Source organism: Mauremys mutica, chromosome 10, assembly GCF_020497125.1.
Source record: "Mauremys mutica isolate MM-2020 ecotype Southern chromosome 10, ASM2049712v1, whole genome shotgun sequence".
Taxonomy (NCBI): Eukaryota; Metazoa; Chordata; order Testudines; family Geoemydidae; genus Mauremys; species Mauremys mutica.
In genome coordinates, this window is record NC_059081.1 from 28,528,174 (window position 1) to 28,551,481 (window position 23,308).

At 41.6% G+C, this 23,308-nt stretch overlaps 1 protein-coding gene across 6 annotated transcripts in view; it reads left to right on the forward strand.

Annotated features, from left to right (window-relative positions):
* The window catches only part of GALNT13 (polypeptide N-acetylgalactosaminyltransferase 13), a 492,985-nt gene that overhangs the window by 450,241 nt on the left and 19,436 nt on the right, over nucleotides 1–23,308 (forward strand). For all 6 annotated transcript variants that reach the window (XM_045032703.1, XM_045032702.1, XM_045032701.1 and 3 more), the window contains one exon: nucleotides 12,061–12,195. In XM_045032703.1, the coding sequence (XP_044888638.1) occupies nucleotides 12,061–12,195 (135 nt within the window). The remainder of the gene's footprint in view (nucleotides 1–12,060; nucleotides 12,196–23,308) is intronic.

The following is a 23,308-nucleotide window of genomic DNA, read 5'->3' on the forward strand; positions in this document are numbered from 1 at the left end:
TTGTGGCTAATGAAAACAAGAATATGGAAGTAGAAATTACCACATCCGAAGTGGAAACCAAACTCCAAGAGCTTAATGGGACCAACTCAGGGAGACACAATAATCTCCATACAAGAATATTAAAGGAACTGGCATATGAAATTACAAGCCCAATAGCAAGGATTTTTAATGTCCGCTGTGTACCCGGAGGAGCCAGAGGACCTGTGGATTACAAAGGTACCAAATCCCTGGGAGGTAGGAAGTAGCCCAGGGGCAGCCGATGACTGTCCAGCTATGTTGCTGACTGACTTGAGGTCAGTGTGTTACAGCTGGATCCCAGCTTAACTCAGTGGAGGACCACTCCGCCACTGTTAGGGCCCTGGGCTGGGACGCGGTGGAGTCATGCCGGCCCACATCCCCCTACCCCTACCACCCCACCCCTGGGGTGGCCGACTCCCCACCATAGGCCAGGAAGCCTGTGTGAACCTACCGTTCATCGAAGTAGGACACTTGACTCAGTTGGTGCCCCCTCTTCTGGAGCCCCTAGACTGTGTGGGTGTTCATCCCTACCCAAAGCCTGAACTGAATGTTTGTTGGCTGCTCAGCCAGACAGCTTAGGTTAAAGCCTGCCCCCTGCTCTGCCCCGCCCACAGGGCCAGAGCATTAGATTGTTAATTACTGCCAGGCTGCAGGCTAAAGACTGCTCAGTGCCCAGCTGATCTGAAGGAGAGCGAGAGCCTTAGACTGTTGCTACTTGTGCACCTCTACTGGGCAGCCACAGACCTATAGACTGCTTTTGACTTGGCCCCGCCAGCGCATCCTGAGCCCAAGCACTGTTGCCTCAGACAAGAAGGTGGAGTGACCTCCCTCCCCACTTGAGAGTGAGGGACCACTACAGGGCCAATCTTATTTAACATTTTCATTAACGACCTTGGCACAAAAAGTAGGCGTGCACTGATAAAATATGCAGATAACACAAAGTTGGGAGGTATTGCCGCAACAGAGGAGGATCGGAATATCATACATGAAGTTTCGGATGATCTTAAAAACTGGAGTAATAGAAATGGGATGAAATTTAATAGTGCAAGGTCATGTACCTAGGGACTAATAACAGGATTTTTTGCTATAAGGTGGGAACATCTGGGTTCAAAGTAGCAGAGGCACTGGTGAGATCTCATCTGGAATACTGTGTGAAATTGTGGTCTCCCATGTTTAAGAAAGATTAATTCAAACTGGAACAGGTGTAGAGAAGGGCTACTAGGATGATCAGAGGAATGAACCAACCTTATCAGAGGAGACTTAAGGTGATTGGCTTGTTTAGCCTAACCAAATGATGGCTGAGGGGAGATACAGTTGCTCTCTATAAATACATCACAGGGATAAATACCAGGGAGGAAGAGGAGTTATTTAAGTTAAGTGCCAATGTTGACAAAAGAACAAATGGATCTAAACTGGCCATCAACATGTTTAGGCTTGAAATTAGACACCGGTTTCGAACCATCAGAGGACTGAAATTCTGAAACAACCATTTAAGGGGAAAGGTGGGGGCAAAAAACCTAACTGGTTTCAAGACTGAGCTAGATAAGTTTGTGGAAGGGATGGTATGATTGCCTACAATGACTGTTGTAGCAAATATCTCCAGTGGTTGGAGATGGGACACTAGATAGGGAGGGCTCTGAGTTACTACAGTGAATTATTTCCCAGGTGTCTAGCTAGTGGGTCTCGACAACATGCTCAGAGTCTAACTGATGGCCATATTTGGGGTCAGGAAGGAATTTTCCCTTAGTCAGATTGGCAGGGACCCGGGGGTGCGGGGGTTGCTGGTTTGAACCAGAGTAAATTGTGGATTCTCTGTAACTTGAAGTCTTTAAAACGTGATTTGAGGTCTTTGGTAACTGAGACGCAGGTTATGGGTCTAGGAGGGTGGGTGAGGCTCTGTGGCCTGTGATGTGCAGGAGGTCAGACTAGATGATGACAATGGTTCTTTCTGCCCTTGGAATCTACGAAAATATTGATGATTTGCCCCGTACCCCTGAAAATGGCTTCTTCTAGCTGTCGTCTTTAAAAATTACATACTTTTTCGTGTTTTTAGCTTATAGCTTCATTTTGGATAGCTTAAGTAAGATGGGGAAATAGTTATTTAATTACTATAAACAAGAACAATTGGAGTATTAATTTTAAATGTCAGATGTTCATAAAGGAGTGCTGTGAAGAAAGTTCAAAAAATTCTCCAGTATTATGGAACACTGGCGTATTAGTTCAAATATGCTCCATGACTTGAGCTTCTCTTAAATATGTATTAAGGAAGCATTTCAATTTACAAGCCAGGGCCATTCCCACTGTGCTGTATTGAGTGGAAAAAAACCATTAGGTTTATGATCCAGACTGAACCTTTCATAGTCAAGTCTTTCAAATGAAATGTGTGTGTAGTTGTGAGAGAGATGCATGGAGTCTAGTCTTCTCTCTGGCCATTTGAGTATTATAACATCTGTTAGCACAACTGTGACTCAAGTGACTCATGTTCTCATCAACAAAATTTGTCTTTGCAGATTAATGCAGAGTCCACAATTGTGTCCGTTTCTTTCAGTAATTAGATATGACTATTACTTATCATTGACAATTGTTGCCTAAAAACACCACCTGTTTTCAAAACTCAATAAGACGGTCCCATCAAGAAATGTCCTTCCATTGCAGTTTGAAATCAGTAGAATTAGAGCCTACTAGTAGAGCCCTGCATGGACACACACTTTATATCCACAGATATAAAGCGGATATCTGAGGAGCTGCAGGACTCTACCAGGAACCGCAGCAGTGAAAGCAACACCATATAGGGCCGCCACTCTCAGGAGCCAGCACCCCATGTGAGCAGCTCCTCTGGCATGGCTGTACCACCCCCTGCCCAGCCCTGCCCACTGGAATGGGCAACAGGCTCACCAGCAGCTGTGCCTATTTGCACTAGTGTGTTCAAGCAACTCACATGCTCCTGGATAGGAGACGCAATCCGCTGCGTGGAAGGGACTTCTGTCCGGGAGCATGTGAGCCGCTTGCACACACTAGCATGACCAGGGACAGCTGCCGGTGAGCCTGATGCCCACCCCAGTCGGCAGGGCTGGGAGCAGTACAGCCATGCGACAGTAGCTGCCCACGCAGGGCCCTGGCTCCTCTGAGCGGTGGCCCGACGTGCTGCTGCTTTTGCTGCTGTGGTTCCTGGTAGAATCCTGCAGCTCCTCAGATATCTACTTTATATCTACGGATATACATTTTGTATCTGCACAGGACTCTACCTACTAGGATTAAATCAGCTAAAGCATTTTGCGGTTTTGATTCAAATGTGGTAATGGAGTGATGCTTAAAGTTATTGTAGTGCACTCATTACACTGGAGTGATGGGCTTTAAAGTAAAGTAAAGTAAAGTACACTGTCAGATTTCCCTCATTGTGTGGGTAACACCTTTAATTTATCCCTTTATCACATATGACTCCCGCAGGCCTCACCTTTGAGACAATATATCAGTCATGACCTGTATTATCAGTGTGGCCGTGTAACATCAAGAGGGTGTAAAAATGCCATGATGTTTTATGATCTCAGTATCTCAGATGGTAAACATCCGTTTGGAGCCCTGGCAGTTAGACTTGCTGAAGAGAGGTGCCGCTCAACCCCACTCAAAATGTTCCTGATTATCCTCAGTTGTGGGGCCTGTTAGTTATTAGTTTAGAGTAGTTCTTTTAATTTATACAAAGAATGAAAAGGGTTTATTTTTATTCAGCGGGGGTGGATCCTTCATGGACATTCTTGCAGGGGCACTGATTAGAAAAAAAAAGCAAGATTTAACACACACCAAAAAGAGAAAACAAGAATGTTGTTCCAGCCTCACAAGAGTTTGAATGTTCTGTGCCGTTGCCTTCTCATGTTTTCCTTTGCTGTCCAGACAACGATTAAACCTAAATAGGATCCAGCTCTACCAAAATATTGTGAGCCTGCAAAAACTTCAAGGTGTTTCCTCTATCATTCGCCCAACACACGGGTCTTGACCGTCACGTTCTCTCAAATCCTACTCCATCCTGTATCCACCCTCAAATGCAGATTCTCCCCCACCTTGCTGTATATTCTCCCCAGTCAACATCATCAAATAACATTTTACAGTTTTTTTCGCATTTGTATGTTTTCAATATTGCCAGCTCCAATAATTAAAAATCATGGATCAGGCCCCTCAAAATCATGACATGGGCTTAAAAATCATGAGGTTTTACAAATAATAAATGTTGGGTTCTTTTTATTTGCCTTCTGATATTGGAAACTGTATACTTCATTTTCAAGCTTTTCTTCACCACTGTGTGGGCTAGAAACGTACTCTTTTTTTTCATCTGAGAACTAAGATGCTTGTGTAAAACCTTGACTCTAGGAATCAACTCTGCATTTTGACCATACCTCCTCCTTTCTGGTGTTTGTGTCAGCTCTATTCCTTTATGAGCTGTTAGGAGAGCAATGAAACATTATTTTTGTTCTTCTCCAAGTGATTGCAGATGTGTATTTCACCTAGGTGTGCACATGCCCAGCAAGCCAAAGCTGGACAACCCCTGAATTGAATACACATCTGCATCCACATCTTGAAGAACAATTATTGTACAGATATCAGAGGGGTAGCCATGTTAGTTTCTATCCACAAAAACAACAAGGAGTCTGGTGGCATCTTAAAGACTAACAGATTTATTTTGGCATAAACTTTTGTGGGTAAAACCCCCCACTTCTTCAAATGCATCATCATTTTACCCACTAAAGCTTATGCCTAAATAAATCTGTTAGTCTTTAAAATGCTACTGGACTCCTCATTGAATTTGTACCAATATGTAACATGGGGATTTTTTGCTGTTTCGTGGGGGAATTTGGGGGGAGACAGGAGGTGTTTCCAGGAAAAACATGGGTTTTGGGGGCGAGGGCCAATAGCAACAGCTTCTTTCTTATGGTCTGCTGACTTACAGATGGATTGGGCATGGATTCTATAGATCCAGGTACCCAGTCAGTTATTATCTGCACCCATCATGCAACATTGGTCTCTGGCCAAAAAAATTTTCATAGACAAGTTCAAAAACTGAACAGTTTTCGAAGGTGGAAATAAAATTATAAATTGATAAATGGCCTTTGTGGGGGATGAGTGATATGACTGGCCACACAGGTATGTAATATCACTAGCGATATCAGAATAATATCTTATTTTTTGGAACTATCTTTGGAGGAATTCTGTCACTTGCCACTTTGGAATCATTCAGCATGAGTGATTTAGATGTAAATCATTATTATATCACCTTATATAACTCCTACCATATCATATTATTATAGCGTGTAACAGATTGTGAGGCTTCTTGGGCAACAAACCAGCACATACAATCACTAGAACCAGGACTGGGAAATGAATGCTGTGATTCCTTTCCAGATAATCTTGTTCTGTTCCATTATGTTTCATTTGGTTCAGTTCCATTCCACTGGTTGTGATTAGCATCTGAGGAACAAAGAAGAATTCTACCAAAACAAGATGATGACAGTCATTGCATTCGGAATCACAGCACTTCAGCGCTACAGCAAAATAGGCATGAGTCTCTAGTAACCCAAACATTTCGATGTGGGAAAACCTTTTCATCTTAAAATATCCTGGAAAACCTCTTAGAAATAAACCATTAAAAAGTAACTCTGTTCAAATATATGTTCCCAGGGAGCAACTCTAGTTAGAGAGATTGAGGTAGAGGCCAAACTCTTTTGCTCTTGCCAGCTCCTGCAAATAAACTGCATCAGAAAATCAGCAACATCACGGCATTATCTTTCAAGACTAAAAGCTGGCTCCCATGCTAAAGAAAAGAACTTGGGGCACCATGTGTAAAAGCACCATCAAATGACCCCTTCCATAGCAACAAAACAAAATAAAATAAAAGTTTATGGAAAGTTTCTGAGATACAAGTTTTCAGACTTGAGTTCCTTTAATTTCTTTGCTAAGTAATTACTTGCTATTGTTTATTATTTGACACATGTTTTTTGTTTTGGTATAGTAGTAATTTCTAGTAGTTTGGTTACTATTAAGCAGTAAAGATGGTTACTGGATTAGAAATTGTAAGACATTTGATACTACAAGAAGTATGTCCTCTATAGACATGTGCATGATTTAATCTACCCATCTGCTGGAAGACAAGACAGCTTTATGATCAATAGATGAAGCACTTGAGCATCAATAATACCAACACATTTAAAATCATCTTTGTAGATATTGCAGCAGGCCATTAATTTAGGTAAATATTTTATCCAGGTAAAAAGATGCCTGAGAAAACAAACAAAATAACATTTGTTATGTCTGTGCTTTTGCTAAGTATTTATCAATTACAATATTTAATTCTCTTCCGCAGACTACTGCATACTATATCTCTAGCATATTTGGTAGCCACAGAAACAAACTATTCATTGGGGGGTTTAAAATTTGCCTAATTATGGGTAAGATTCTGCTGACCTCAGGCAGACTACTCAGTGGGACTCCTTGTCTGTAAGTTAATACTTAATGAGAGTGAGGCTGGCAGAATCTGGCCCTGTTTATATGTTCAGTACATTGAAATGAATTCCTAGAAAGTAAGGGCTGGATTGTGACTCAGACTTGCTCAGCTGTGTAGTGAGTGAGGGAGAGTAAGATTTCCCCACCCCCATGTGCAGTCACATTAGTGCTCTCCACTTCAGAAGCTTCAGGCGAGGGTGAGCGTAGAGGGGGTGTGTGCAGGTATTTAAACTGGATCCCTTTTGGAAGGAGGAGCTCACACTCTTCCTCCCCCTCCTCCCTACTGCAGCTCTGAGGCCAGGAGAAGTTCTGTGCCCCTGGCTATTATTGGGGGGAGTGCCCTTGCTTGCCCCTCCTGGTGCCCAGTACCCTTCCCCTCATCTCCCCACTTACATACACAGAGCATATAGATGAGGAATAGAAGGAGTCTTAGAGTCATGCTCTGGCCTACGGTTGCCACCTCACAGGTACAAAAAACCAGGACATTCCAGGTTGATCCTTAGTCAATAAAACTGGACAGCCGGCTTTGTGTTCTGAGCACCCTTCTGGATTTCCTGGGAGAGCTACCTCAAAAAAAGGGACAATCCCGGGAAAACCTGGACAGGTGACAACCCTACCTTGGCATGCAATGCACTGACAAGTAAGTTACATTGCAAAAAAAGAGCTACAGCAAATGGCTTCCTATGGCAACCTAGACAGGGAAGGAATTGAAATTTTATGAAGTTTTACAACAAATGCTAAGCTGGCATCCAGTGTTCTTTTGGTCTTCCATAGAGTAATGTGATGTTCTCCTTTCTCTTCCTTCCCACCCTACTATCTGCTCTAAACAAAAACAGACAGGGCAGAGTGTCCCAGGAAGCAAAGGAGCAAGACACAAGATAACTGAACTGTTTTAATGAATGGGGCAATGCACAAACCTGGCTCCTTCAGTTTCCAGCTCCATTAGAAACAGTGGCAAATTCAGTGTTTATCAAATAGAAAAGATGATGTGGTGTGGTATTTTCAAGGCTCTGGGACTGAAAGCCAAAGAAATAAATGCATGATAATATGTTGTGATGGCATTTTAAAAGTGAAGTGGGCTCACAGGCCCAGACCCTCAAAGATATTTAAGTGTCTAACTCTCATTAATTTTCATGAAAGTTAGGGACCTAATTATCTTTGAGGATCTGGGCCATAACTGCAAAAGAACAGCGCATCCTGTGAGACAATCCCCCCATAGTGCTTGCAACTGAATGTTTTAAAAGTTTCCTTTTCACTTGAAAAGGCATATTTAAACATTGGCCTGTGCTTGTATATGTTTTCAAGTGAAAATAAGACTATTAACACTCCAAAGGTGGCTTAGGGTATTTGTGTGTCAAAGAGCAACTCCCAAATAGTGGCTGGAATTTTGTAACACCTGCAGGATCCTGGAAGCTCTTAATCCACTTAAGTGCCTGAGGCATAATTAATTCCTTGTCACTGAACCATGATTCAGTATCTCCGATTGTAATGGGTCACGAAACAATCCAGTTGATATAATTTGACTGCTAAACCAAAACTCAGAAAGTTGTAAATTGACGTTCTCTGTGGCAGGACGGCCTCTCTAGATTCTGAAAATAAAGTCTGGGGGATGCTGCATACACTAAGATGCAATTCTACACAGGTGATGTTAAACCATTTCTACCTGACTCTGGGTGAAAGGTCAACAGTTCATGGTACTTTTCCAAATGATTAAGGGGTAATCTAGTGTCTTGGCCTGCAAAAGGAAAAAACAAAAACAACCCCCCCACACACACACACACATATTTCCTAATTAACCACATTATAGTATCTGGTTTCATATGGTCTATTGCTGAAGGTATAAATAAGGAGCAAATAATAGAGGTGTTTTGCTTCTGTCCTTGCCACAGACTCCCTGAGCAAACCTCCAAAATGAACCTGCAAGGGTTGGTCTACTGTCTTCTCGAAGTAAAGACAACGTGCAGTTCTCAATTCACGTGACATGCATAAACCGAAGCCTGCAGAGTTTGCATAGTCCTAGTTGAAAGAACAAATTCTCAGCCAAAATGCAGAACATGTTTAACATGTTTATATTGTAAAGGGGGGGCAAATTCTGCCTTTGATTATGCATATGTGTGAGCCATGATCTTCTGCAGGGCATAACTTGTCCTTCAGTAAATATGGTGTTCATCAGTGGTTTGAGGTTGGCCAGTACACAACATACTAAGAACACTCTCTATTACATGTGTCTGAGAATACGAAATTTGAAAAAGAAAAAAGGTCACTGATCCGTATCATGCCTGGTCCTTCTTAGCTTTCCTCATTTCCCTTTGCCTATTTCTGAACCTGCTTCTCGCTCCTCTTTACTTAAAAACTCATTTAGTTGTCTCTTCATTCGGCTGCTTCAGTGTCCCCTTTGGCTGTTTGTTTAATACTGTGAGATTTACTACCATCTGCATAAAATAAATTTGCCTAAATTTCAATTTCCCAAGTTTGAGCCCTATTCTCTTGGGCACTTGGTGTAGTGTGCTTAAGTGCAAAAACTTAGTTAGATGAAATTGCCTGTCCTAGTTTTAAAATCTTCAATTGAGTCACAGCAAAGTCTCATGGTTTTCTAATATAATCTGGCCAGCTTTTTCAATCTTTCTCATAATTCACTGAAAAATGGTTTCATTCTGATGTATGATGCCAGATATATCAAGGGCAATTTCATCATTTAGGAAGTACACTTGCCTTCTCAATAGACACAGCATTGTACTAGGTGAGTTATCCGGGGTTTTTAAACCAATCCCAACTTTTTGATTTGGATTATATTCCTCTAGCAATGCATGACAGTATCTTGTTTAACTTTTATCCTACTTTAACATATTGGGTTTAATCCCATAGGAATTGTCCTACAGTAACTATGAAAACATTTTTAGTAGCTATGTATTATACCTCTTTGTTTCATGAAAATTTAATATTTTTGCATACGCGTTAATCATTTGTATTGATTTCTGTTAAGTTATATTTGCCCTTTTCAAGTGAAACATTTAATGCTATACGATTTTGACTGCGTGATTAAATGTTATCCAATATAATTACTAAAATATTATTTTTCTGTATAGACATTGATGTGACCAAATCATTCTACAGTAACTCCTCACTTAAAGTCGTCCTGGTTAACGTTGTTAGGTTGCTGATCAATTAGGGAACATGCTCATTTAAAGTTGTGCAATGCTCCCTTCTAACGTCATTTGGCAGCCGCCTGCTTTGTCCACTGCTTGCAGGAAGAGCAGCCCGTTGCAGCTAGTTGGTGGGTGATTGGAATCAGGGTGGACCGACAGCCCCCCCATCAGCTCCCCGCTCCCCTAAGTTCCCTGTGCAGCAGCTGCCCAGCAGGCTAGCAATTGCACCTGTCCCTCCCCCAACTGCCATGTGCTGCTCCTGCCCTCTGCCTTGGAGCTGCTCCCCGAGACTCCTGCTTGCTGTATTTGGGGGAAGAAGAGGAGGGGCTAATATCAGGATGTCCCCCTCCCCCCTGCTCCTGCACCCTGCTTACCCTATCTTCCATAGAGCAGGGGGGACACACAACAGAGGGAGCTTCCAGGCAGCAGCAGCTGTGGTCCGGTCTCAGCTTGCTGATCTAATTAACAAGACCCCACTCTTCATACTTAAAGGGGAAATGCCCTCCCACCTTTCCTGCTGCCTTGTACAGTAGAGTGTGAGAGTTAACCCTTGAGGGCTCAGCCAATTGCTAGTTCATTATTTAGCAGTAAGACATTCCTTGGAAATATCCCACCCTCTGACTCCTCCACCTCAACCAAGCTTCATAATCATCACTGTGTACCAGTATTAAATTGTTTGTTTAAAACTTAGTGTGTGTGTGTGTGTGTAGTCTCTTGTCTGGTGAAAAAAATTTCCCTGGACCCTAACCCCCTCATTTACATTAATTCTTATGGGGAAATTGGATTCGCTTAACCTCGTTTTGCTTAAAGTCCATTTTTCAGGAACATAACTACAACATTAAGTGAGGAGTTACTGTACTACTCAACGTGGTATTCACAATATTTTGCTTGAAACAGCAGTACCTCAAAGCACACTACAGAACTCCTGCATATGATATCAGGGTCTGCATGGCCAGTTAGTGCAGAGCAGGCTAGAGCATCGTAGATTCACACCCTGGCTTGCCATGCACTAAGTCAGCATGTATACAATCCCTTAGAGGTGCAGCAACAGAATCTCACCCCATATCTTAACTACTGAAGTGCACTGCTAAAGATCATTACTTGTGTATTAAAATGTGACTGTGAAAATAATTATAGTAAATGTGGCCAGTATAGGCATGGTTTGTTTTACATATTTGCTCAGGCCCAAGAGTTAATAATCATAATGTCAAAACATTGAGCCTTTTGTTTGTTCCTACCTGAAGATGTCCACAGTTAAATGAACAAAAAAGTAGAGATATGCTGAGTAAGATTTTATAGAGTAATAGTTTTATTCAGTTACTGCTTCTACTGTTGTATTATGCTAAAAAGTTGTATATATTGATTTTGCTATTATTTATTCAAGATGTTGTAAAACCGCACTTCCTCTAATGCAGGTACTGAAAACTAGCTTGAAATAGTTTTGTTGATGGTGACCCATTGTTTTCCTGTTCTTCAACCATAATTTTATCAAATTACCCCAATATTCTTTATTCCAAGATATAGCCATCTACACCAGTGCTTCTCAAAGCCGGTCCACCGCTTGTTCAGGGAAAGCCCCTGGCGGTCCAGGCAGGTTTGTTTACCTGCCGCCTCCACAGGTTCGGCCAATCGCGGCTCCCACTGGCCGCAATTCGCTGTCCCAGGCCAATGGGGGCTGTGGGAAGTGGTGCGGGCCGAGGGATGTGCTGGCCGCCCTTCCTGCAGCCTCCATTGGCCTGGAGTGGCGAACCACAGCCAGTGGGAGCCGCGATCGGCCAAACCTCCGGAAGCAGCAGGTAAACAAACCAGCCCGGACCGCCAGGGGCTTTCCCTGAACAAGCGGTGGCCCAACTTTGAGAAGCACTGCTCTACACCATACATGATAATCCTTGGTACAGAAAATTGGGAAGTTGAGTGTTTTGGCTAAGAACACCCTGATTCTTCAAATGATAGGGTCCATATCCAAACCCCGTTGTTAAAAAAAAAAAAACCATCCTGTGAAATGCTTTCTGAAATATCCATATATAGGATGATGTATTGTTACTTTGTCCTTTTGTAGTATTCTCAATGTAAAGACTTTAAAGACTTACACACTTGTTTAACTGTATTCACTGAATTGTCCCTTTGATTCAAAATGTGTAAAGTTAAACACATGTGAAAGTCTTTGTTGGATAAGGGCTTTATAGTCATTTTCTGTTATAAAACATTCATTTACAGTCATAGTGTGAAGCTTATGTAAACTTATGTGAAACACAGTACAACATTTTTCAGTCCTTCTCAATGTAGCAGAAGGAACGGCTGTCAGGTCACTAACTTAAATCAAAATGAGGGATGTTACAAGTCAGTAATCATTTAAATAGGTATGTGTCTTTAATCCCCTATAACTTTAATCATTTTATGTTTTCAGGTATTTTCTTTTACTGCTGATAAAGAGATCCGCACAGATGATTTATGCTTGGATGTTTCTAGACTCAATGGTCCTGTGATCATGTTGAAGTGCCATCATATGAGAGGAAATCAGCTCTGGGAGTATGATGCTGAGGTATATAATTATTTAATAATTAGAGCAGAAAAATACAGGTCCAGTGGTTCATATCCACTATTACTCATTTTAATTTCAGTTGGATTGCTTGACACAGGGATGCAATAAGTATATTTTTGTCAGTTGTTTGTGACAGAAGATAATTTGTGAGTGTGATAGCTGATGGTGGAGCTACTTTATCAGATTTATATCATGATGTGATGGTGTCCTGCCAGGTCAGGGATGCAAAGTGCTAAAGGAATACAGCTGGTTGAAAAGTTTTCAATTTTCAATTTTTCATCCCAAACCACAAAAAAAAAGATGAAAATTGACTTTAATTTTTATGTGGTTATTGAGCACGATGCAATTTTTGATTTTCAAAAAATTTCATTGAAATGTTAAATATTTAAAAACACAGTAAAATTTTGAAATTTTTACAGGTTTTTCTACCAGCTCTTAAATGGAAAATGCTTGGATATGTATTTTAATGACAGAAACACTGTGATATGCAGATTTCTTTACAAGACTCTGATCTTGAAAAAAAATGAGACACCTTTAACTTTACACACTCTGAATAGTCCCATTGTAGGCAACAGATTGAGAGATTCTGGGCATCTTCAATTCATACTGAAGTCAGCTGGAGTTGAAAAGGTGCTGAGCGTCTCACAGGATCAGTCCCATCATGTGGATGAAACACGTGAAGGGCTCAGTTCTGCGAAGTCCTGAGCACCTTCAAAGCAGTGGGAGCTGAGGAAGCTCTATATCAGGAGAAGGCAACCTATGGCACGCGTGCCGAAGGCGGCACGCAAGCTGATTTTCAGTGGCACTCACACTGCCCGGGTCCTGGCCACCAGTCCTGGGGGCTCTGCATTTTAATTGAATTTTAAATGAAGTTTCTTAAACATTTTAAAAACCTTATTTACTTTACATACAACAATAGTTTAGTTATATAGTATAGACTTATAGAAAGAGACCTTCTAAAAATGTTAAAATGTATTACTGGCACGCGAAACCTTAAATTAGAATGAATAAATGAAGACTGGGCACAGCGCTTCTGAAAGGTTGCCGACCCCTGCTCTATATCTTGCACAATCAGGTCCTTAGTGTTAATTTTTTCAAGCGTAGTCTACTGTTTGGCGTACCTTTTGTAAACGTCGGCTGCTTGCTGTAAGAGTTAATCTAACACTCATCTGTGTAATTTAAGGGACTTCAAATTGTAAATGGTCATTTATATTTGGATCAGTTGCTCTGTTAGGCAATAGATGTACACAGTGCTTCAAGCAATTTATAGTTTCCAATGTCATCTCATTCCCAAAACTGTTAAGCTATGAGTTTTTGTTCCATATTTCAAGAATGCTTTAACTCTCATGTAGCAGAAGATATGCAATACAATAAAGTCTTATAGCTAGATTCTGCTATTAGTTATACCAGTATATAGAGAACTGCATTAATAAAGTAACTGAGATTAGAAAATGTCTTAGATTTTACTAAAAATCTAGTCTCATCTCTGAAATTGTTATAAATTATATGCAAGACATAGAGCATACACTTGTAAAACTTGAAAATGGGTAAAGTTTATTGCTTTGAAATGAATGCAAAAATTTGGAACTATTCTACGTATAAACTTATTAAATCTTTCACAGCAAGCTAGAAGTACCTGTGTTTAATGCTATTTCCTTGCTAAAACTCTAACCGTACCCAGAAGAACTCTTCTGAAATCATATTGCTCCCCCTCATCTGCGGTGCTCTACTTGCAATATTTAACACCTTCCCAGAGCGTGGGACATGTCCGCTTTGGGGGAGTGTGAAGCACTAGCTGTGGGGAAGCAAAATTAAGATGACTAGGTCTTTAAAACATTGTGAGGATGTAGTGGAGCGAGACTCACTTGGTTTAATTTTCCTGAAGGGGGAGTTTTGTTTTGTTTTGAAATTTGAAATTGGCATGAACTAGGTGGTCAAGCCTAGTGGTTCAGAGTCAGGGAGCAAGAGTCAGAACCAAGCGTCAGAGCCCCATCCAAGGGAGTAGAGCTGGAGCAGGCCAGGAAGAAGGCAGGAGCAGGCCTGCAAGAAGGTGGGAAGCAAGGCAGGCACAGGAGCAATCACTGTTGGAGACCACTGGCCTAGTGCTGCTGCTGGGCTTAAGAGCAGTCCTGGTGATGCCCCTCCAGCCAATCGGAGAGTCTGGCTGATCAGGATGTTCAGCGGCATGTGCCAGGCTCAGCGGCAGGCCCTGATTCATGGTAGAAATATTATCAAATTTGGAAAGTGTGGATCAGCTTTATAATTCGTCAAAAAATGAAGGGGATCATGAAAACTTCATTAACATTTCTCCCTTTCTTTTTCAATTTTGAAATGTTGCAATTGGACAAATTGTGACTAACTCTAATAGCGAATAAAGGCTCCAGTCCTGCAGCTATTCCCATGTGCAGAACACTGAGTCTCTGTGGAGCTCCATTGAAGTAAATGAGGCTTCACATTACGGTTACCATCTTTCAAATGCAAAATAACTGGCATCCTCCCCCCACAAGGCAAGCCCACTACAACCTCAACCACAGGGCAGCTCTGCAACCCCTAGCCCTCCCCTCCCCTCCCGCCCCTTGAGCAGACACTTATAGTATCTATACAGAAACACACATAGATAAGATTGGTAACATCATTTTCTTACCTTGGTCATGTTTCTCCAAGATGCTCTGTTTATATCTGTCACAGAGATTATTTTTTCCCCAAACTGCATTGATTCTGTCTTTTAATTATATACTTGAATGTGAACGTTTTGGAACTTTATACGTAAAGAAAACCCAATGAGTCTATTTCTTGAATTTGTATTTGCTGTTTGCTTTTGATATTTCCAGCAATTTATTTTTAATGGCAACATGTTAGCATCTTTAGGTGGACACAGAAACTTTTAACAATTTACCCATGTTAAAAAAAGGCAGATAAAATTATTTTTCAGGCAAATCCATAAAAAAAAGCCAGGTGGTAAGCCTGCTTCACACAGATCTAGACGTCTGCCTGTGCAGAGAATCTTGGAGGGTCAGTACACAAATTTACTAAAGATCTTTCCAGGGGAAGGTTCTTAAAAATGTAATAGCAAATCTCAATTTTGCAGAGTGAAATTCACCCGAAAGTGTGAACTTAATTTTCTTCTACAAAACAAATTTCTAATCCATGACCATAGAAGGCAGCATGTAAAGAATATATAGGCCATCCAATGCATATAATTAAAGCAGTAACAAGAAAAATTAATATAGAACTGATCTTGGCTGAGGTCTAACTTACGTAGGCTTTTGATGTCATAAATATACTCTGTAGTATAACAGCAGAATGTAAACCCGCTGTCCCCTCATTAGGAGGGAATCATTTTGTTCATATAAGCAAGATTTAAAGATCTCTAATCAGATCACTATTTAGCTACATTTTGGAGGCTGTTCACGCACTGAGGTGACATGGATAATATCTGAGACTCAAGATGTGATGACACAAAGTAACTCCACCTTAGTTATATTAATTGATATATCCAAATGGATGATGATTTCCTTTACAGCTATTTATAAATTGGGTAACAAACTCAAGAGAGCAGCCTGGTGCTAGCCTGTGGCCTCAGTATTTAAGTGATTTATGGTGATTCTTGTCCTAAATGTCCTAGGAGGATAGGCATAAAAGCACTGTAGAGAAAGTATGCTCAGCCTCAGATTGTTCTACAATGATTCCCTCTGGATGATGCTTTTATTATCTTTGCTAGGTTTTGGTTAGAGCTATGTCCTGCTGTCTTCCACTTGGTATCAGGGTCCCTTTTTACTGTATTCAGTGCCTCTGCAGGAGACGAGTGAGTAGGGATATAACTAGATGTTCACTCCTTCACTGACAAAAGAGAATTATTAGCAGGGGGAAAAAACAGAATAAGATGCTAGACAAGCATTCATGGTTAGGCCCACCAATTAAAGGTTGGTGCTGTGCTGATGCTCTTTCATCATTGATGTCGATTTTATCAGATCTGGCCAGTGTTGTCGTTCTTATAGCAAGCAGTTTGTATCAGTATTATTCAAATCACATCAGTATTAACCAGTGTCCACTGATGTGCATGGTTCTTAAAGTACAGTGACATTAATCACTTTACTTTAAATGTCAGTTTTTCAGGCTTTTGGATTGAGGTATTTCAGGCTCATCTGAGACACAACTCAGATGGTAAAACAGACTTTCTGTCATTAACTTTAATTGTGTTATTTTTAAAAAGGAGCTCTCTGTCCATTAATGAATCTGAAGCTAGGAAAAGCAAAATCTCTGGGGAATTTTCTGATATAACTTCCTGATGCTCACAGTGACCTATTTTATCATTTTATGTGTTTTCTTTTTCCTGTGCATAAGCAGTCAGACCTAGTTAATCCAAGCCAACTGGTGTATTGAAAAAATGTGTTTGCAATCTGTGCATATATTTTAACTCCAACCTGGCTGGATCTTTAGTGAATTCTTGAAGGCAATTTAAATTATCCAAGGCCAGAAGCTAACGAATGTGTATTAATTGGATCCAAACTTCAGGTCCTTTATATGGGTGTGCAAGGTCCAAAACCTCACTGCTGGGTGTGAGCTGCGTGTAATGGAGTCTGAAGCAGCAGAGAATGTGTGTCAGGGGACTCTGGACTCTTGTGCATGCTATGCAATAAACAGAAGCACCCTAGAAAGGAGAATGAGGGTGAAGCCAGTAGGCCAGCATGCATCTCAGATCCAGATAAGTACCAGTTTGATGTAAAAGAATAAGAGTGGACCATATCCCTTATTTAGTAGCTAGGCACTTGTGTATTTCCTGGAACTTGCTTTTAGTATGTTCTCATTCTCAGAATTTCTCATTAATATCTGAACAACATCGACTGAGAGCATATTACCCATATTATAAAATCTTGACCCTATTGAAGTCAATGGCAAAACTCCCACTGATTTCGGTGAGGTACCTATAGTGCCTAGCATTAATATTGATAATCCAGTGTGCCATGGAAGTTTCTAAATCTATCCTCCGTCACCTAACGTCACCTCTTTTGTAAATAGATTTTATTTCACAGAAAATATTTTATTCCCCAAATCAATCTCAGAGAGGTATTTTTTGCTAATAAATATGGAAACTCCGCTCCCAAATATTTTGGCCTAAAATAAGCTTCCACAAAGACAATGGCTCTAATCCTGATCACCCTACTAGTATATGAATAGCTAGCAGTAGCTGATTGAACAGGTTACTGAATGATACATTTCTGCAGTTCTGAGATCAGAATCTGGTTCTTAATCTGATTAGCTACAGTCAAGGGAGCATTGCCTGTGACTTTCTTCTCAGCTTTAACAAGTGCCAAATTGGATTATTTATTTATTTATTTATTTATTTTGGAGTAAGGCTAGAAAAATATTGGATTTATAACACCCTATACAATTCTTTGGAAAACTATTTTGATTCTATTAATGATTATATATATAAATTCTCTAGCTCATTCTCTATCTATATCTTTCATGCTACAGAAAATACCATCACTTGCTTTTAAAAATGCTATCTTTTTCTGTTTAAAGGGATTTAACATAAAAGGTCCATAATGGAAGAATTTATAAACTACTTATAAAAACAAAATCAACCATTAGGTGGCGCTAATAAAAAAGAAATATTCACCATGCTTCATGATCAGTTTTATATGAGAACTCTGTGAAAACTGCTTTGTTTTGCCATCTGTTTTTACATGTAAAACACAATCCGTTACATTAAATAGAGAAATAGATTTTTTTTATATAATTCGTTACATGGACTCTAATTTATAGAAGACATTGCAATATCTGTCAGGTTATGTGATTCTTTGCAATTCTGGACATAGTTCTCTTCTCAATCTCCTTTATGCCTTATGGGAGCGGGTTTTGGTACATTTTAAATTGAATATTCTCTCCCCAGCCTAGATATCTGTGGGGAGGATTGGGCCCCCTAGTACTACATGTTGCATTCCATGTGTTTAGTAAAGAAATATTATTAAGCCATAGTGCATGATTTTGTGCTACAAGCTGGAAAAAGGTAACTATGATGGGCATTATGTCCTGAGCCAAAGGTCAATTATTTCATGAGCACTGGGAGTTACATTTATATCATCATAGTGAGTACTTTGATGCTTTGAGAAACTTCCTTACTACGCATTTTCCAAATCCCAATATTAGAATATTGGATAAAAACTGTAGCCAAAAATTTACATGTATGACTGTATGCAGTATCTATTATTTGTTTGTGCGTAATGCTGCAAGAAAAGGGTATGGCCCTTTAGGCTTAACATATAAATCGTTGAGGATAAAATTGCTATCTAAACATAGCTCGGTGGAGAACATATGTCTCTCTGTCTCCTGTAGAACATCAAAACAAATACTTCAGGGAAGTAGTACATATTACGCCCCAATTCTTGGATGTACATGTACTATGTGTGATTGGGATCTGAAAGGCTCCTAGCTCAAGAGTTTGACTGCTTGCTAAAGAAGAATAACAGTCAGCTACTACTTCGCTCATCTGCACCATTTTATCCACAGATAGCTGAGAAACTGTCTTGGTCTGCATGTGCAGAAACGTTTTTTTATTCAACTCTTCCTCTTCCCCTTCCTCTCTGGGGCACAGTTTCCACATTTTGGGGGAACATTGTAAATCACTGTTCTAATTCTTCATTTTTGTTTTTCTCAGTGTAACCTTACCCCAATAAAATTTCCTTGTGGGTAACTGTCAGCTTGCTGTCTGGATTTCTCTATATATTTTTCTTTCTGCATGTTTGTATTAAGCAGCTCCAGAATGTGACTGCAAGACATCCCTCAGAGAGAAGAACAATAAATCTTTGCAAGGTCTTAGACTGAAGGCAAACATAGATGTGATCCATGCTTTGGTGTCAGCTTCTGGGCAGAGTGTTTCATACCTAGAGTGGGCAGCGTCCTAGTCCTTGAAGATGATGTAAAAGGTTTTAAGGCTTGAAGAAGCCTTAAAAGGTTGGAGAGTTGAACAATATTCCCAGACAGCGAATATCAGAGCTGCCCATTTTTGTGTTGGTCTCACTCAGTAGACCATATAGCTGTTCTATTCTGTATAGGTCTTTGATAAATACTTCGAAATGATTGGCCAACCCACATGCCAGAGCCAAGAGGCTGAGCCAAGTCTTGTGAGACACTGGTGTCTCATCATGAACTTTTGTGGTGCTCAACACCTTGAACCCAGCAGATCGTCTACTGAAGAACAGATCAAAAGCCTGCAGCAATGACTGATTATATGCCTTGGATGCTTCTATCAAACTTCTTGAAATCTCAACTCACCATAACCCACCACTAGGTCAGACTTTCTCATCCAAAATACTGCTAAATTGTACTAGTAAATCAATATTGCTATGCCTCGTCCCACCGTAGGCCAGTGATGAGTGGGTTGTAGTCCAAATTCTAGGCAGCAGCACCTAGTGTGAGTACTGGGCTGCCCACTGCTCTTTTCCATGGTGGTGAAGAGAAGCCTTCTCCTAGGTCACAGGGCAGCTGCAGAGTCTTCTTGGGTTGTTGCTGCACCCATGCTGCTTCAGTAGCTTTTCGTGTCCCAGGTAACAGTGGATCTTCCCCTCAGTCTCCCTGTCTGTGCAAAGAGGTCCTAAGGAGAGGTGAGCTCTATGCCATGCAAGCCCCACACATCACTCCTAGAATCCTACCCTTCCCCTATCCCCACTTTGACTAGCAGATCAGTGCAGATTCAGCTACAATGGGCACCTCCATGTCTGTGGGAAGATTTGCACTGATAATCAGTCATTCACAGAATGGGAGCACAGAGCTCACTTGGAGTTCAGCACTGTGGATTCTCTATCTGCCTGTGTCTAAATCCCAATTTTTGGCACCATCAACACTAAACCACTGCTTAGCTCATTAAAATGTCTTCTCTAAAGCCCACAATGTCTGAATCAGGGATTCTCAAACTGGGGGTCGGGACCCTTCAGGGGATCGCAAGGTTATTACATGGGGGGGGTCGCGAGCTGTCAGCCTCCACCCCAAACCCCACTTTGCAGCCTGCATTTATAATGGTGTTAAATCTATAAAATAGTGTTTTTAATTTATAAGGGGGGTTGCACTCAGAGGCTTGCTATGTGAAAGGGGTCACCAGTACAAAAGTTTGAGAACCACCGGTCTAAATCATCCGCCCAGGGGCGGCTCTAGAAAGTAGGCTGCCCCAAGCAGTGCGGTGCGCTGCGCCGCCCTTCCCCGGTCCCGCGGCGGGTCCCCTCTTCCCGCGGCTCCGGTTGAGCTCCCGCCGGCATGCCGGCGGCAGGTCCACCGGAGCCCGGGACGAGCGGACCTGCCGCAGACATGCCTGCGGCAGGTCCACCGGAGCCAAATGCCGCCCCCCCGGGAAAGGGCCGCCCCACGCGCCTGCTTGGCGCGCTGGGGTCTAGAGCCACCCCTGCATCCGCCTCCCTAAATCACTCTGCAGCTTTACCTGGGTTTGAAGGCAGGTGAGAGAGAATCAGATTCACCAAGTGACTGTTATCAGACAGTGCTGGAGGATTCCTCTGATTCCTGTCAAAAGCCTTACACTGGCCTCTCTGAAGACAAAGCTCCTGACTAACTCCTAGAAGATCTGTTTGTCATTTCTGGTGACACCTAAGACTTTTTAAGTTAGAGATTGTGAAAGACTCCAGAGCAGGAATCGCACTGCTCCTTGAGGTCATGGCCCTTTCAGATCCATTGGTTGCATTCATTTAACAGATTATAGATGGGTAGTTAGTTAGTTAGTGGTTGTGGTTGTTAAAACCCAAGCTGCTGGAATCAAGAGTTTGCATGAGAATGTCAGATTTTGTTTTTTTCAAAAGTAAGTTTCTAGCCATTATGGATGCCAAGAAAAGCATGAAATTCTGAAATGAGGGCACTCTAAAGACTCAGAAATAAAAAGAACTATACATCTCATGGTTTTTATGGCATTCATGGTTTTTTGGGTCCTGACTCATGATTTTTGGGTGTTTGTGGTTGACTACACTGCTTGAGGTTGACTATACTGAAAGAAAGGGGAAGCTGATAGTAATGAATATAAATCAAAAGTTAGGAATTGTAGAAAATTGATAATGGAGAAATCTGTAGGCAGCAGAGCCAACGGCAACAAGAGAGTGTTTTTTAAAAATATATTAGGAACAAAAAGAATCAGGACAATGATATTGGTCCATTACTAGATGCAGAGGCGGCTCTAGACATTTTGCCGCCCCAAGCACGGCAGAGCGCCCCCAGCGGCTTGCTGCCCCAAGCACGTGGCTTGGCGTGCTGGGGCCTGCAGCCGCCCCTGACTAGATGGAAATGGTAGAATTATCCACAATAATGCAGAAGAAGCATTATTTTTCACACCATAATTGAGAGGCAAAGATTTAAATTAGCTTGAAACAGACTACTTTGCCCAAAATTAAAAATGAGAGAATAGCTTGAGTGGGTGCTTGAATCACTATTAAATACATTGTTAAACATTTTTAATTTAGCCCCAGAGACAATTAGTTTTGGGGATTATAACATTATTAAAATAAGTTACAGAGAAATTGCTTTTCTTACATGTGTCAATATCATCTCTTGATATTTTGAAATACAGCTCCACAGCACTTCTAATTGTTTCATCTTTTCAGTCCTACCACTGTCATATGCATTGCCTCTCCTTAGTAAGACCACTTTACACTGAGTGTACATGAAAAAGTGGAGCAAGGTGACAATCAAAGACACCCCACACAGTGTGACACAATAGACAGTCTTTGCTTAAGAGAGACAGAGGACAAGGCATAGCATGGGTGTTGCAGGTCAGGTGTGAGGTGCATTGGCTAAGCTGTATGAGCTATCTTGCACAGCACTGACCGTCACTTCAGCACTACGAGACCATCACTTTCATGAGCCCTAAATTCACTCCCAAACTCTTTAAAGTGCAATAGGCAACATGAACTAAAGATAGGAGGTGATAGCTCCTAAAGGGATTAAAGCAGAATTTTGTTTAAAAAGGCCTGATTGGGAAAGGCACTAAGCACCTGCAACTCACATTGAAGTCAGCAGGACATATATTGAAGTCCTGTTTTAGTCCTTACTCAGGAACCTTCCCTGCTCACTTGTGTCTGAGTAAGAAGTGAGCAGGACTTCAGGCTCTGGCAAGGTTGGAGCCATGGTACTCAGCATCTACCACAGTGATGACCAGCCTGTGTTTAGGGGCCACTCGTTGCCCTCAAGGTTTTAAATTGTCACCCCGAGGGCAAGTGTGTTAACAAGGAAATGTGAATTTGATTATATGAACTGAAAATGTGTTCCCTTAGCCCCACCCAGTGGCTGTTAGACGGAAGTGTTTGAATCTTCCCCATTCCTGTGGGAAGTAATAGTGGGCACCATCTCCAGGGCGCAGCTCCAGGGACAGCTTTGTTGTTAGCTGTAAGTGTCATGAGCTGTCGTTCCTATCGCAGCCCCTTAGCAGCTCTCTTACTGGGCCTCTCTGTTGCTGCCCTACCTGCTGGGCTGTGGGAACCCTAGGAAGAGCAGATAGAAGCTGATCCTAGGGGACTACATAGTGAACAGTGGCTGCCCTCTCCCACGTATATACCCAGGGCAACCCAAAGGAGGGGAAAAGGAAGAGAAGCTGAGACTAACAACAAATTATGGCTCCCTATTTCTCTACCCCAGCCCAAGTTAGAGAAGTTTATGGGAAGCTGGAGACAGACCCATAAAAACCATACACCATCTGCACCTGCGGGGAGCAAAGGAAGCACAACAGGGTTGAGAATCTGTTTTAAAGTACTGATTGTGGCCCCTTGACCTTTCTGAAATAATGTTTGGCCCTAGGGCTGAAAAGGTTGGACACTCATGACCTTTCAGGATCGGGGCGGATAAAGCAGGAATTAATTTATGATATATTTATTTATAAAATACTTTCTTCTTTGAGTGCTGGTCCCCATGTGTGTTCCACTTTGGGTGTACAGATGCACTCCATGTGTCTAGAGTCAGATAATTTTTGAAAGCCGTATCCGCTGGTCCATGCTTTCTCCCTCACTCTCCTTGTGCCTTCAAACCAACGGATAAAGGGTGGACAGGACAGATCATCTCTCTCCACTTCCTTCTTACCATCTCACGTCCTGAGTTGGAACCTCCAGTGTTCGAATCTTCATGT